Here is a 16663-nt window from a genome sequence, read left to right on the forward strand (position 1 = left end):
CATTTTGAAAATCAACACAACTCTTGGTTGAAATTGCAGAGTGCGTGAAGGGACTTCAGGTATTGTCACAAGAAATTTCCTCATGGATCATGTCTTGTATCAGGGCGTGCTACGACCTAGTGAAGATACCTGCTCCCGCACTGACAGCACACTCCACAAGAGCGCAGGCATCCTCGGTGGCATTCCTGGCGTAGGTCCCCCATTCACGACATCTGCATGGTAGCAATATGGTTATCAATCCACAGCTTTACATCGCACTACACCATAGCACAGCAGGCCAGAGATAATGTTGTATTTGGTAGAGGGGTGCTGCAGTCTGTGACTCTCTGATCTCCGACCCCTCTTCCTAGGAGATGCTTGGGAGTCACCTACTGGGAATTGACATGAGCAAGCACTAGAAGAAGAAAAAATGGTTACCTATCTTCCTGCAACGGTTGTTCTTTGAAATGTATTGCTCATGTCCATTTCAACACCCACACGCCTACCTCTCTGTAGGAGTAGTCTGGCAAGAAGGACCTGAAGAGGCGGCAGGTCGGCAGGGACTTATATATAACGCCATGAAGGCAGACTCCAGGGGCCTCCACAGCCAACCAACAGGTACTACTAAGGGGAAAACCTTCTGACAACTCTGCATTTGGCGTGCACACACCTACTTGGAATGGACAGGAGCAACACATCTTGAAGAACAACAGTTACAGAAAGGTAGGTAACTGTTTGTTTCCACTGAAGGAAATAGGTGACTGGAAGGATTCTCAGTGTTTGCTCACCCTACAATTGTAAGGTTCATCAATGGACTGGGACTTCCTCAAGTAACAACCCCTCACTCTAGGTTGGAATCTTAATCTACTTCTCAGAGGTCTCACAAGACCCCATTTGAATCAATGGTGACCTGTTTCTTAATGAACCTCTCTATGAAGATGGCCTTTTAAATAGCTATTACATGGGCATGAAGAGTTGGAGAAATCAGAATTTTGATGACATCCTCATTTACAATATTCTTCAAGAACAAGGTTTCCCTATATCCACACCTTAAATTCCTGCCTAAGGTGTCATCTGAGTTTTCTCTGAACCAGACTATACATTTACTCATCCCCTACTCCCTGAAACCACTTAACTGAGGGCAGGAAGTTGCTTTCCATACCTTTTTATAGAATCATAGGTACGTAGGACTGGAAGGAACTTCTAGAGATCACCTACTCCAGTCCCCTGAACTCATGGTAGGGCCAAGTATTATGTAGACCAGGGGTTCTCTCAACCCAATTTTTGGTGGCCTCAGTGCAGCCATCAACTCATGCTTGTGGCTGCTCTGATAAATTTTCCTACTTTACTTTAGGAAAAACAAATAAATATGCACATATACATGTCCAAATCATTGTAATTTATTTATGTAGGTTTTTGCAGACTCAATAATACACAGTTGTATTTTGGTGCCCTGATCCCCACTGACTTGCCCGCCATGGATTCCACCTGGCCCTTGCCGCCTTCCTTCCATCAAGCATGGGCTACTTAACTAAATTAGGAAACCGATTTTATTCCAAGTGCTTACAGTTACCTAAAACTTTAGAAGGGCTTCATCCAACTTGGTGATACATGAATCAGTAATCCTTCTAAAATGAACAATGAAATAGTGATGTTTAAAGTCACCATCAGTTTTAAAAGTTAAGAAGTTCTGTTGTATTCCTTCTTACCCCCTTTATCATAAGAACGGCCATTCTGGGTCAGACCAAAAGTCCATCTAGCCCAGTATCCTGTTTTCTGACAGTGGCCAATGCCAGTGCCCCAGAGGAAATGAACAGGTAATCATCAAGTAGTCCATTCCCTGACACTCATTCCAGCTTCTGGCAAACAAAGGCTAGGGACACCATCCCTGCCCATTAGGGTGACCAGATGTCCTGATTTTATGGGGACAGTCCTGATATTTGGGGCTTTTTCTTATATAGGTGCCTATTACCCACTACCCCCATCCTGATTTTTCACCCTTGCTATCTGGTCACCCTACTTACCATCCTGCTAATAGCCATTGATGGACCTATCCTCCATGAATTTAGGTAGTTCTTTTTTGAATCCTGTTAGTCTTGGCTTTCACATCATCCTCTGGCAAAGAGTTCCACAGGTTGACTGTGCGCTGTGTGAATAAATACTTCCTTTTGTTTGTTTTAAACCTGCTGTTCATCTGTGTGTCTGACAATTTTGTTCTTTACTATAGTTTCAACCAGTTTGCCCAGTACTGAAGTCAGACTTATCGGCCTGTAATAGCTGGGATCACATCTGGAGCCCTTTTTAAAAATTGGCTTCACATTAGCTACTCTCCAGTCATTTGATGCAGAAACTGATTTAAATGATAGATTACAGACTAGAGTTAGTAGTCCTGCGATTTCACATTTGAGTTCCTTCAGAACTCTTGGGTGAATGCCATCTGGTCCTGGTGACTTCTTACTGTTTTAGTTTATCAGTTTGTTCAAAAACAACCTTTGTCACCTAAAAAGAATGGGTTTTGGGAATTTCCTTCACCTCCTTAGCTGTGAAGACAGATGCAAAGAATTCATTTAGTTTCTGCACAATGGCTTTATTTGTCGTCAAGTGCTCCTTTAGCATCCCGATTGTCCAGTAGCCTCACTGGTTGTTTAGAAGGCTTCCTGCTTCTGATGTAGTTAAAAAAATTTTTTTGCTATTACTTTTTGAGTCTTTGGCTAGCTGTTCTTCAAATTCTTTTTTGACCTTTCTAATTATATTTTTACACTTAGTTTGCCAGAGTTTATGCTCCTTTCTATTTTGCTCACTAGGATTTAACTTCCACTTTTTAAAGGATGCCTTTTTGCTTCTCACTGCTTTTTTTACTCTGTTGTTTAGCCACGGTAGCACTCTTTTGGTTCTCTTACTATGTTTTTTAATTTGGGGTATACATTTAAGGTAAACCTCTATTATGGTGTCTTTTAAAAGTTTCCATGCAGCTTGTAGGGATTTCACTTTTGGTGCTGTACTTTTTAATTTGTTTCACTAACTTCTTCATTGTTGTGTAGTTCCCCTTTCTGAAATTAAATGCTACAGTGTTGGGCTGCCAGCAATGCTAGCTTTAGAGCCCTCTTGATTTGCTTTATTTCCTTTTCCTTTGGTCAGTCTTCAAGCTGCCCCTACTTGGAACATCTTTTCAATTCCAGTGTTGAGGATCTCTCTAGTATCTTCGTTTTCATCCTATCTGAAGACCCGTTTTTCCTTAAGGTCCACAATATTTAAGACTTCAAAAATTTATCTAAGGTAACTTCTTCCTCTCATTCTCTTAGTGCATCTTGGTTTATCTTTTTTTCTCTGCTGGTTTCAGGATTTTAAGGTTTCCAAGGTCAAGACTGTCTTCTTCTTTATCTGGTCTATTGGACTGGGCATATTGTTGATGCTTAACAAATAAAAACAATAACCCATTGTGATGAAAGGGAGAGCATTACATTTCTCAGAAATATTGTTTCAGGTTTTCTCTTATCGTGGAAATAGAGAACACTACTTCGGCTTATATTTTTGAGTTTTGACTCATAGACTTTAGGTCAGAAGGGACCAATATGATCATCTAGTCTGACCTCCTGCACAAAGTGGGCCACAGAATCCTACCCATCCTCTTCTATAACAAACCCCTAACCTATGTCTGAGTTATTGAAGTCTTCAAATTGTGGTTTGAAGATCTCAAGCTGCAGAGAATCCATCAGCAAGTGACCCATGCCCCATGCTGCAGAGGAAGTTGAGAGAACTCAACTGTATTAGAGAATGTTAATGAAGAGTTAGAGTTAGATTTCATCATTCATTTCTACAGCAAAGGTTAGATTTTACAGCAGGTCCTCACCAGCAGAATTGCAGAATAAATGGAAACCGTCTTTTGTAATATCTTAGAACCATATGCTATTTCATACAAAAGCCATCTGAGATGCCTGTATTGTCTCTAATACTGTTTAGTACTTAACATAAAGTGAAAGCTGAAAAGTTTATACAATTAATATATTTTTGGGGTTGCAAATGGTTTTAACATTCAAACATACTAGCTTGGTGGAGAGCCGACAAGAATAGAAACAAGATATTGAAAAAAGATTGAGAAGAAGAGGTGGCACAGGAGTTTGAGTTGGAAGAAGTGGTAATGGGATTGGAGAGGGAGATTTTTCTATACAAAATATTGTGCTAAACTCTGTACTATCAATATTGCAAACGTGCTAAAATCTCCTTGTAGGGGTCAGTGACAAACAGTGAGAGCTTTAATTGTGATTAGATACCTCCAGAATCTTTCCATAGAATTACACCTTAATGTACCACTGGGAAAATTATATTACTTATGGTACAGTTTTTGTCCATGTAGAAACTTGTGGGATGAAAATATAAAGACACTGGCTCTCTAGTATAAAATACCATTAAGCAAATTAAGATCTCTAGGTTTGGATTTAGAAATTTCTTTCTAGATACCATCAGCACAGATTTTCTCACTCTAAAGTTTCAAGCTTGCAGCATGAAGCAGAATAGGAACTTCTTTAACTGCAAGTCTGTTTGAATCTCAGAAAAACTGGTAGTGGGTCTTGACACCTTCTTACGCTATTGATTGTATATTAAATGCCATTTCTGTGGTCCAGACATCCAGGTGTTCCTTCCTTGCTTCCAGACATGCAATAAGGTCTCTGTGACCTTGTCTGGCTGTGTACCCGTGCAGGACTAACCCCTGTCGCACCTCCTGCTGGTACCTTCCGGGAATTAGCTCTCCAGCCGCCGGAGCGCCCTCTGCAGGCCGGTGTCCTGCTTTGCCTGGCCCCCATGTCCGTCTTGGACCTGGTGCCCCTTGCACGCCAGGGTACTGCCCCTGGCAGTACACCCCTCAGTCTCTGGGTCTCCCCTCCTGGGGAACCCCCACTCACTATTCCCGCTTTGTCTCAGTCGTAGGCTACTGTCAGTCACCAACTAGCCCCTACTCCCTGGGACAGACTGCAGTATAAGCCACTCATCACAGACAAGGTTGGGTTTGGACCTGCTGCCTCTACCTATAGTGGAGCTGCCCCTCTGCAGCCTTAGTACCCTCTAGTGGGCGCTTCCTTTGGCTTGCAGCCTAGGACTCTGCTAGGCTAGAGCTCCCCAGCTCCCTGGCTCTTTCCCAGCACCGCCCTACCCTCGGTACCTTCCTCATTTCCTGAGGCAGCCTGGTCCCTCCATTTTCAAAGGCAAGAGAGAGAATGTTCCTGCTCCTGGCTTCCCTGCCGTTTATAGGGCCAGCTGGGTCTGTTTGGGGTGTGGCCCCAGCTGCAGCTGCTTACCAATCAGCTGAGCTTTTCCCCCTGCCCCAGCCCTCTCCAGGGCTGTTTTAAGCCCTTCCAGGGAGGAGCGGGTGACCACCCTGCTACAGGCTGCCTTTGAACTCTGTTTTGCCCACCATTCATTCGTTAGACATAGGATATCCTTCAGAGTGTTCTCGCAACATTCAGTGTGTAATAAATTTTCAATTTTTTTGCATGCCTGTTTTTCCATACTGTGGAGTGCTGGTAGCCTTCAAGGCCTGACAGCTTAATTTTGATCTCTTCTTCCAGTCCAGAATCTTGTGGAGGCTCCAGTGATTTCTCATAGACTTAAAGGGCAGAAGGGATCATCGAACTCATTTAGTCTGACCTCCTTCATACTGCATTCCTGCTTTCTGATTCTGCTCCTGGATACAGTCTATCTATAAAGCCCCCTTTCAGCATAATTGCATCGGTGCTTCCGGATTTTGCTTAGAACCTTTGAGTGGTTATCTGCATAGACTTTGGAGTAATTACTCAATGCTCTTAGGTCTTTTTTCCTGGATTCCAATCCTGCATAGACTCTACCTTGAGGTCTTTACTGTGCTCAGTTTTTGCTTTACATGGTTTCAAAAAGTGCTGCTGTGAGATATTCCTCACAGGTGAGCATGACTTTTGTATTTTGTGCTTGGGAGTTGAGGAAATTGTGTGGCTGTCATATATCTGATTAGAAATGTCACCCACAACGTGCAAACTCTCTATGAGGCACTTCTGAAAATTTCCAGTAAGATGGGCATAAAATTGGCCTGGAATCTTTCAAACGATTGATTCTCTAAATAGAAGCCAGAGTTGAATCCCTTCTCCTTGGTGCTAGGATTGTCCACATCAGCACAGACCCAGCCACTCTTGAAGCAGAACGGATCGACAACACAGGTTGCCTCAAAGTGGCTTCCACAGGTCATGAAGCCAAACTCTTTGGAGTACCGTGAGGCTTTATGTGTTGCAAATTAATTCACCAAATTGTGCGGGGGGGGGTACATTTTACAGAGGCTAGAGAATGTTATAGACTCTGCTCTGGAAGAACTGATCGTCCACAAGTTTCTCCAGTGACTGCATAGACGTCTGGCTTTGACTTAGTCACTGATGATAAATCCTTAAAGACTAAGAGCCAAAAGTACCCAAACGAAGTTCCCTCTGCAAACAGGATAATTGTGCCCTTACATGCTCCTCTTGAATGACTGAAGCAGAAGTGGAAGAGCCTGTCCACTTCTCTCCCCTGGACCTAGGTGTTGAATGATTTGGGGAAATTACTAGGAAAAGATGGTTCAGAAAATCCCTCTTGAAAAAGTCTACCGTCAAGCATGGGCTATTTGGAATAAAATCTGTTCCGTAATTTTGTCCAGTGCTTACAGATATCTAAAATGTTAGAAGGGCTTCATCGAACTTGGTGATTATATGAAACCATAATCCTTCAAAGGAAAAATTCAAGATGGTCACCTAGGAGCAAGTATACTACTAGATACAGAACACAAAGCCAGTGACCTCTATCTTGTTGATGTTTTGTGTACATTTGGATCCTTACCTAACTGTGAGATCTGTATCAAATTTGTAGAAGACATCAGCACTATCCATTTTGTGTATTGCCTTTTGTGTTGGAATCTGTAGTGCTTGTGTTCACTAAGTGATTATCTTGGCCTAGTTTGGCTTATCTGCGTGGTTTGAGAGTGCTCTTATGGGGTGGAATGATACTACTGATGGTGGTGGGGATTATCTGAAATCAGTCGGTCACCATCACGATGTTTTAATTACCTAGAGTTCACTCAAAGTCTCAACTTGTCATTGGGTGATCAGTTGACATACATAGAAACTCTTCTAGACATGGCTCAACTGCATCAAGGCAGGAACCCAAGATATTCTAAAGTTAAGAGAAATCCACTCTTCAGGATTTGTCAGAGCCAGGAATTTTCAGCTCTAACAATATTCATGTGAGCTCTGCTGGCTGCAACAGTATTCATAGTAGCCATGATATATCATAACATCAGACAACCTCAGTGGAGCCTTTGATCCACTGAAAGTATGTTGTATTTCACCAGTAACTATTTTGCTACTAATAGTCTTATAAGAATCATTCAGGGTGGAAGGTTAAGTAGAGGGTATTTCTATAAGATACTGGTGCACAAGGGCTTGGCCATTTTGTATCTAAAATTACGTTGGGAGTGGTTTAATGTGAAACCAGTCTTACTGCTTACAAAAGAACATAACGGCCATTCTGGGTCACACCCAAGGTACATCTAGCCCAGTAATCCTGTTTTCTGATAGTGGCCAATGCCAGGTGCCCCAGAGGGAATGAACCAAATAGGTAATCATCAAGTGGTTCATCCCCGTCGCCCATTCTGAGCTTCTGGCAAGCATGTCTATAAACAGCTGAGAGATCCCATGTATTTTAGTTCAACTACATGAAAGCATTTTTAATGTTTCTTTTTTTACGTTTACCATAAATTCCCACTTTTCATGTATCATACTGAGTTCTATTTTGGTGCCTAATTACTTGTGCTCTTTCTTCCTGCATGGGTGAAGTTCTTTTTGGAGCCTAGAGTATCCCTGTTTTAAACTTCAGTTCTCCATCCCACCTCCCTCCAAGAAAAGCCTCTCTTCTCTCATTACACCGTTTATCCGCTAGCAAGAAGGGATAAATATGGGTACCTCCAAACTACTGTAACCACTCCGATTTACCTGGGCTCTAACACAGTTCACAAAATTGTTTTCAATACTCTTGAAATTAAAAAATATATATTTATTTTTAGCCAAGCCATCCTTTCCTGCCAAAAGAAATGTTCTAGATCTTTTATGTAATACAGGAAGATTCTAATGAGGTGAGAATAGCAGAAATGTATCTTCCTGTGTACTTACTGTAATATAACTTAGTCATAACTAATGCATTGTTTTGCTTTGTTTTATGTTTTAGAAATATGGCAAATTAACAACTTGTACTGGTTGCAGAGCTCAGTGCAGGTTTTTTGAAATGACTCAGTGCATAGGACCTAATGGATATATGGAGTCATACTGCTCAGCTGCATGCATGAACACACACACATCAGAATATGCAAAATCACAAAGTAAGTGAAAAGGATGGTGGCTTTTCATCACTGATAAGACTCCCAAATTGTCCGTCCCCCTCCCTTAAAAAGTTTCCCAGTGTATTGAGGCTTGTAGGTTACTGGGGGAAAAATGTTGAGACATAATAAGTAGTGTACACTAATGATGCTACAGAGTCAGATATAGTACAGTCTTCATGCATGTAGGGGGTACTTTTTACATATATGATACCATCCAGTACTGAATAAAATGCCATCCATATGCATGAGGCATTGCAACTGTGTCTCCTTCACAAGATGTGTCATTTAGCCAAGACATTTATTCTGGGAAAAGGGTGTATAAATCTATCAAGATTTCTGAATGGAAAAAGGAGACAGAGTGAATTAGCTTGATCACTAAATTGGAAATACTAATAAGTTTTTGATAGGAACACAAATATACTTTAACATTGAGGTTTAACAAATAAGATCAGGAAGAACTAAACTGTGTATTTTTTTCTGGTGTGTGTGTGTGTGTGTGTGATTTTCAGAGCCTAATAGTTTTTTTGGTAAGAAAATTTAATTATGAAGTTTAGGTTTTTACATTAATAAAATGAGGGGAAGTGGTAAATTATAACCCAGTAAATTTCTACACTACTGCTTGTATTTACTTTCTGTGTAAACTACGTTTTTCTTTTAGGTATGGGAATTATTTGCCACTTTTGTAAACGAAACTCTTTACCTCAATATCAAGCCACAATGCCTGATGGAAAACTGTACAACTTTTGCAGTTCCAGTTGTGTAGCTATATTTCAGGTTAGCTGTTGTGTTAAATCTTTTGCTCCCTGGGGGAAAAAAATATATAATATATATGTTTATGCGTGTGTTAAATATGTGCATATTAAAATATCTGGCTTTTATATAGCTTACTTTGATTTTTTTACTAAAACTAAAAAAAAGACTATCTTAGGCCACAGGCAGCTTTGACATAATGAAAAGTACAATTTCATAAAGAATAAAACTCACAACCTAAAAATCTGAAAACAATCAATTAAAAATATATATCCCAGCAATACGTGGGCGCACCCACCAATATCAATCCTCACCACATTCTCTCCCCCCCCGCCCCCCCCAAAAAACCAAAAGTATATGTGCAAAGATGAGCACTGAAGGACAACAAATTTTGGATCTTTCAGACCAAGTGGGGGAAGTGAATTCCAAAGTTGAGGGTCCTTCATGTTTGTATACCTACCATATGGGGCTCCACTGACTACAACTACAGCAATACGTCATGGGGACAGAGGTGCTCTCTGAAACTGTTACATCCTGTGCCATTGAAGACTTGCAGATGGAAATTAACCGCTTAAACTGCACCCAGAAAACAAATAGGTTGCCAGTGCATATCCTAGAGCACCGATACCCTGTTCTTCTGGTGGGATACGCTACTTACCAAATGGACTGTCACGTTCTTCGCAGGCTTCAATTTCTGATTTAATTTAAGGTGTAGCCTCCATATAGACTGCATTGCAGTAGTAAATCTTTAGGGGTGAGAGGTATAAATGACAATAGCCTAGTCTTCATCTGAAGGAAATTGTTGCAATCTCCAGATTAAATAAAGTCTTCCTAGTATTGTTGCTATATGATTGCCCAACAGTGACTGGGGATCCAGCAATACCCCCAAATGGCTTCCCATATGTCAGCGGTCCCCGACCTTTTTGTGGTCAATAGCACATTCATGTTTTCAGAAAAGTGTTGCGGGAACCAACAATTTTTCAAGACTTATTTTGCATTTGTACATTAAATAATACAAAAAAAATCATATTTACTGTTACATAATATATTAATCCATAAGATAAAAAAGATAAGTTTACATATAAAAGATATTAATTAAATTATTTGGCAATTACTCTTTCACCTTACCATGTGAATTTCCTCTTTTTTTATCTACCTGTAAGAAAAATTAAGGAGTTTTTACAAAATAAATATCATAAACAGTTTTCATCTTATTTATTTTAAAAAAGTAAAACGTTGAACTGCTGGTCCAAGTATATTTATTATTCTTAACTTTAACATCGATAGCCAGTTACGGTTAATTAAAAAAAATTCTTTGTATTGTTATTTGTATCTGGATTTCAATAAACAAACAAATATGAGAAAAAGTTAAACACAAATTAATCATACGTGCTCATCAGCACTTAATGGAGAATAGGTATCATTAATTCATGTGGTTTTTCTAATAATGTCAGTGTGATTTTTGACACTGCATTTCTTCTACCAATTTTTTGTAGTTGGGAGAGTAGGATGATATTCCCGTTCGTAAGCAGTTGTCAAGATGGGCAACTGTAAGCTGAGATCTGTATTTTGATTTTATGATGATCATTGCTGAAAAAAGAACTTCGCATAGATAAGTGGAACCAAAATAAGATTTTATTTTGTATGCTACGTTTTTTAAGGCAGGAAACTTTTTTCGGTCTACCAGATTCCAGAAGTTTTCATCTGTTGCACAGAATTTTAGCGCAATGTCATTTTAAAGGTCCAAAATCTTCAGTTCCACGTCTTCTGTTCTTACTTGAATGAGACTTGCAATTGATGTAGCCATTTCTCTTACCTTTTTTTAGCAAGTAAAAGGATTCACAGGAAAGGCAACTACAGGCTCAAGATGGTGAACTGTTGAAATTCTCTTTTCAAATTGTTCCAGAAGTGTTTGAATGTGGATAATAGATGGTGATGGGTTAAAATCACTGTCACATACCATTTCCTTCGTATTTGGGAAATGTGCGAGAGACTTCGTCATCATTTGTGACATCCACAAGATCAGTTTTGCTTTTGCATTTGAGCCACATGTTTGTCTAACTTTTCCTTGGAGCTCAAGATTTAAAATGTTCAATTTTGTCAGTGATGTCGGCAAGAAAAGCCAAGTCCATTAACCAGCTGTCGTCTTCTAGTTGCTCGAAGTTCTGATTTGTGGACTTCAAAAATTCTTTTCTCTCTTCAGTTAGGCTTAAACATGCAAGAACTTTACCTTTGCTCAACGAGCGTACTTCTGTGTGCAAGATAAGATCAAATTTTGTCATCAACGTCTTCCAACAGGGCCTTAAGTTGCTGTTGCAAAGGTTTCGCTTGAATAGAGTTAATTATTTTAATAATGACATTAATGACATGTTGAAAAGAAAGAACTTTGATGCACAAAGCTTCTTGGTGGATAATGCAATGATAAGACAAAGTTCGGAAAGGATTCATTCTTCTTGCAGAGTGCAATGATGGGCGGGGCCTATGGATTCATTACTGGTGCCCCACCAGTGGTGATTGCACACAGTTTGTGTAGTGCCATACTAACTGATGTTGCATATGATTTGAGTAATTTATAGATGTCCTCACCCTTTGTTTGCCCTTTCATAGGCGGTACTTTTAGTAACTCTTCTTTTATGGTGAAGTCACTAACTACCATCCTTACCATAACTGCCAACTGTGCTGTATCCGATATGTCTGTCGACTCATCAAACTGCAGTGAAAACCAGTCATGTATTTCCAAATCATCTTTTAGCTGAATTTGCATGTCGCTTGAAATTGCTTGTATCCTCCTCGTAACTGTGTTATCTGATAACTGCAAGCCTTAATGTTAAATAAGAAAGCAAACAAATCTCATGCATGTTAGAAAATCCTTGAAACAGGCAATCAGCATCAGTCAAAAATGCTTCCTTCAACAATTCACCATCTTGAAAGGGTTTTTCTTCTTTGCGAGCAGATGAGCAATTTTAAAGGAAGCAATAGTAGCACTTTTAGACTTTACTACTTGTCTGATGAAAACAGATTGGTGGGCAGATAGGTTTGATTTGAGTTGATTAATTTTTTTCTTTCTCAGCTCAGATTTAAGTGGATGGCTAATGTCAAAAGAGCTGTGATTAGTTTGGAAATGGTGTTCAACTTTGTTTTTTCGGCACTGCAATGGTACCACTGCACAATAAGGAAACACATTTTCCTTTATTTTCAATAAAACAATAGGATTCTTCCCAGTCTGCATTGAAATAATACAGACATTGTCTTTTATTTGAACCACTCATTTTGGGGCAAAATGTTAAAATAAATAAATAAATTGCAAAGCATGAGAAAACAGTATCAGTGCAGTGGAAGAATACTCATATAATATATGGAAACATGGGTCACTGACATCCTACTGCGTGCGCAGGTGCAAGCAGGAAAAAAAGAGTGGCGATAAATGAGTGACGAGAGGTTGGAACCAACAGCACGCACATGAGACAGCCTACATCTGCACTACCATGATACTACCAAATATGGTAGGTTGTTCCAGCGAACAAGAATGAGACCAGTTTGTGTTGGGCAGTGCGGAGAGAAGCTGCAGCCCTGTGCCTGCCGGGAACAGAGAACATCTGTTCCTGGTAGTCGCGGGGCTGTGGCACTAGTTTTCATACCTTTTTACTAGGCAGGCACACATACATGCCCTGGTGGGTGCCATGGCGCCCGCGGGCACCATGTTGGGGACCACTGCCATATGTTGTTAAAGTTTGTACATTTATGGGAGCAGATGTAATCCCCCCCTGCCTTTTCTGGTTGCTTCTAACAAATCTACCAGCATCACATCAGTCTTCTCCAGATTGAACTTCAGTCAGATAGCCTTCATCTGTGCCCCAGTTTGTATCAAACATCTGGTAAGGCACCTAACAGCACTGTCTAGATTGGATGAAGTAACAAAATAGAGCTGAGTATTGTCAGCATATTGAGAACACTATAACTCATGCCTCTTGCTAACCCTCCCAACAGTCATGCATATTTGTCATTCCCACATACCCGTCATTGTTCAGTAAGATGGAATCCTGCAGAATTCCACATGTGTGAGTTCTTGGGACTGAAAAGCAATTGCACAAAACAGTTCAATATCTCTTGAAAGAGAGAGCTACTGAAGGATAATCCTGTTTGCTTCTGCTTGGTTTTGCAGACCAGACAGTGTTTCGTCCACAATACTGAAAGCAGCTGATAGATCTACAAATGTCAGCATGTGTAGCTTGATTTGGAGTGTGGTAGTAGTGTTGATTTAATTTATCCACTTAATTTAATTGTATTTATTTATTTAATTTTTAATTAATGCTATTAATAATTATTGGATATTAATTAGTGTGGGTTTGGCTTGCCAGTTTGTTTGATCAGAAGATAAAGTTCATCCTGATCAGGCTTCACAGAGTTTATAAAAGGAACTTCGGGATCATGACAGGAGCTTACACTGAGGCAGATATAGTCATAAAGACCTTTTTATTAAAATCAATGAAATGATAAGCAAATGACAAAACAGTTAGGATTACAGAGTTACAGGTATCACAGTTCTTTAAGAGAGATATCTATGGTAATATAATATTATAAGCTACAAACATGCTTAATACTCACACACTGTTTTAATAACCTGATACTGAAAGATACAGGCCGCACCTGTGGCAATTTCTTTTTTCCTCTGGCAGAGGAAGCTACTGCGGATTTGTTTGCTTTCTTATTTAACACTAAGCTTTAACTCAATTAAAACATAAGGGAAATTAAATCCCTTTACACTTCCAGTTTGAAAAGAAATAATAATATGGCCTATTAATAGTTAATAGCCATCGTAGATGAGTAGCATCGAGATGGAGTTGAAGGTGGAGGCAATGAAGAGTAGATTGGAGCAGATAGATGGGTAGATTGCCTGCTTAATGGCGAGCTGTCTCACCTTTTTATAGGGTATTAGTCAGAAATCCTTCCTCTGATGTCCAAATTTCATCCTTCCCCCACGGAAATGTTAGGGTACACTTGCCCCATAGGCTAGTATGTATGTGTGTATGAATGACAGGTATGTACGCATTTGTGGTGTACTTGTTAGATTTGTGGGCAAAAATCCCCTTTTTCCACCTTTTACTGTTGTTGGTTCAGTCAAAGGTCTCTAGACATCTGCATAGGTATTTTGTCTATTATTACTTTTCTGAGTAAGGGTCCTAAAATGTGCTAAAGTTGCCTTAGCGTCACATACAGGATGTTTGGCCTGTAGGTCTCTTGCATTAAAGCCAAACTTATTCTTAATATAAATCTATAAGCCTATTACATTAAATACTCAAATTTATAAGAAAGATATATTTATACAGACCAGCAGATTAATCCTTAGGGCTACTGGCTTTTCCTCTTTCATAGGAGATCAACCAGTGCTACCATTACAGTGTCTGTGCTATACTAAGTCCGTGTCCAGCCCAGATTAATATGGACTAAGATGATCTGAGGCATCCACAAATTATCTTGGCGCAATCTTTTAAATACTTTTAACCAGGGATGGAAGGTCAGATACTTAGTGGTAGTTGGTGAAATCGTACACTTCAGGGGCTGACTTTTGGTCATATAATCACTTACTTAATAGAAGCCAACTCCTTTGAAGGAAGAGTTGATATCTATCAACAGTTCACCTGTGTTCCAGCCCTCTGAATAAAGCTCAGAAGGAAGGACAGATCTGAAGCACAGGTTGTGGCATGAAGTATTCTCGGAATCTCTAATACCAGAGTGAACAACATGGTACTGAACTTAAGAAGAGGAAACCAGTTTTTTTCACCCTCTTCATCAAGATGTTGCCCTTCATCTATGGAAAAAGACAATTAATTCTGAATCTGCTTGATTTTATTCACAAAATATGAGATTCCCTGACAAAAGCGAGGGACACTCAGCCACCAAATGCATGTGCAATGCTTCAAGCAGTGGGTGATGGATTTACTTATTTAATGAACCATGTGAGCAGCAGTACTACAAACCATGTGATGGATTAAATAATTGACTTAATATCATAGTCCGAATATTCTTAATGTTTGCTAATGTAAATTTAGTTTCACCTTTTACCATCTCAGCATTAGTAGCTAATATATGCCTAGAAGTGTACTGTTTTTTCTTTAATAGTTTAAGTGAATCCTCTCAAACTAGGATTTACTCAGTTAAAATGAGTTTGACATGAATTATTATTAACTATTATCCAACAATTTGTCATCCAGCCGCTCTGTACAGTTTGCTTTTACTCCTAAATGGCTGAAAGTTTTGCAGAAAGGTGTGAATATAGGGTTCCACCAGTGATTTTTATTTCTACTAGTCATGGGTGGTTCGGCACTGTTAAAAAAGAAAATGCAAGGTGATATTTTGGTCAGATCCCTTTGATCTAAGATCTTATTCTTTCACTCTACTCTTAAAGTAGGTTGCTATGTTTCTCACTCTGATAATATATCTTCTCTTGAATAATCCTTTCATTTCCAAATAAAAATTATTTAGTAACATATTAAAAGCATTTGAACAGTTCACTTGAGGTATATGCTATGGCATTTCTGCTACTACCTAAATACTGTTCTCCTTTCCTTGAGCAGTTGAATGTAAGCATTCATCCTTGTGGCTGAGAGAAGACCAGGCATGTTTACCTAAGGCTGTTGTTCAATAGGCGGTTGCTGGTGAAATGCTCTGCAAGAATATCTGAGGCCTTTCCATATATCCTAAACATACTGCTTGGTCTTCTGAAGCTAATAATGTTGCAGGGTTAAGTATAAAGTTATTCGTATATCATATTAATGTTTCCATCCAACATTGTGCTGCCATTAAGAAAACTGGCACAACTGAAGATTTTTTCTTTGTCATGTCTGAACTTGATAGTTAAAGAAACTGAGGCTGAAAATTCCTTCTTTCTGAAGATGTGGTGCTGTCGTATGAGCTTGCCAGTTCATCTTGCCAATAGCATCAGTCCTGAATGGGCATAAAGTGCATTACTTAAATAGTCTTATCTTGCATCATGTCTCAGCATCTGTTTTCCAATCTTCCAGTTTTTGAGTGTGCCTAAAGAGTGCTAGATCTAGTGTGTTTCAGACTTCTTTAAGTAGAACATCCTGTAACTTGTTGCCCATTTTGTTGGTGGCCAGGTAGTATGGTATTCTCTCTTGTCCTCTACTGTGGAATGCGTGTGATGGGAGATTGGCGTGTTGGTGGTGGAAATCCATGCTATGAGTCTGATAGTAGTAGAGAAAATATTTGACATTCCTGTACGGAGGCTGTAATGGAGGTAGTTTTTTCCTTTCCCAGTGCTGTAACGTTGTTGAGATTTGCTTATGGAACAATCCTGGGTGGATGGGTGACTGATAAATTAGCTCTTCTAAGGAACAGACACATTTTATGCACTTTTTTACATTATTTCAATGATTGGAGCAATTTGATTCTTTCTGGGTTCATTTTATTTTTGTCAAAACCAGAAAACTTGGTGTGCTAACTGCTGGTTGGACCTCCTAGACGACTTGTAATACATGCATCCATATGTAAAATTGCTAGTGCAATTTGAACTGCCCTTGCTCAGAGCAACCCTAACTTTCATGT

The 16663-nt window shown here is 39.6% G+C and overlaps 1 protein-coding gene across 14 annotated transcripts in view; it reads left to right on the top strand.

Annotated features, from left to right (window-relative positions):
• Positions 1-16663, top strand: part of ZMYM2 (zinc finger MYM-type containing 2) — a 197674-nt gene that overhangs the window by 90551 nt on the left and 90460 nt on the right. For 13 of the 14 annotated variants that reach the window (XM_030561497.1, XM_030561477.1, XM_030561576.1 and 10 more), the window contains 2 exons: positions 8197-8347; positions 9006-9121. The exons of the other annotated variant lie outside the window; for it this stretch is intronic. In XM_030561497.1, coding sequence (XP_030417357.1) covers positions 8197-8347; positions 9006-9121 — 267 coding nt within the window. The remainder of the gene's footprint in view (positions 1-8196; positions 8348-9005; positions 9122-16663) is intronic. 14 annotated transcript variants of the gene reach the window in all.

Source organism: Gopherus evgoodei, chromosome 1 (assembly GCF_007399415.2).
Source record: "Gopherus evgoodei ecotype Sinaloan lineage chromosome 1, rGopEvg1_v1.p, whole genome shotgun sequence".
Classification (NCBI taxonomy): domain Eukaryota; kingdom Metazoa; phylum Chordata; order Testudines; family Testudinidae; genus Gopherus; species Gopherus evgoodei.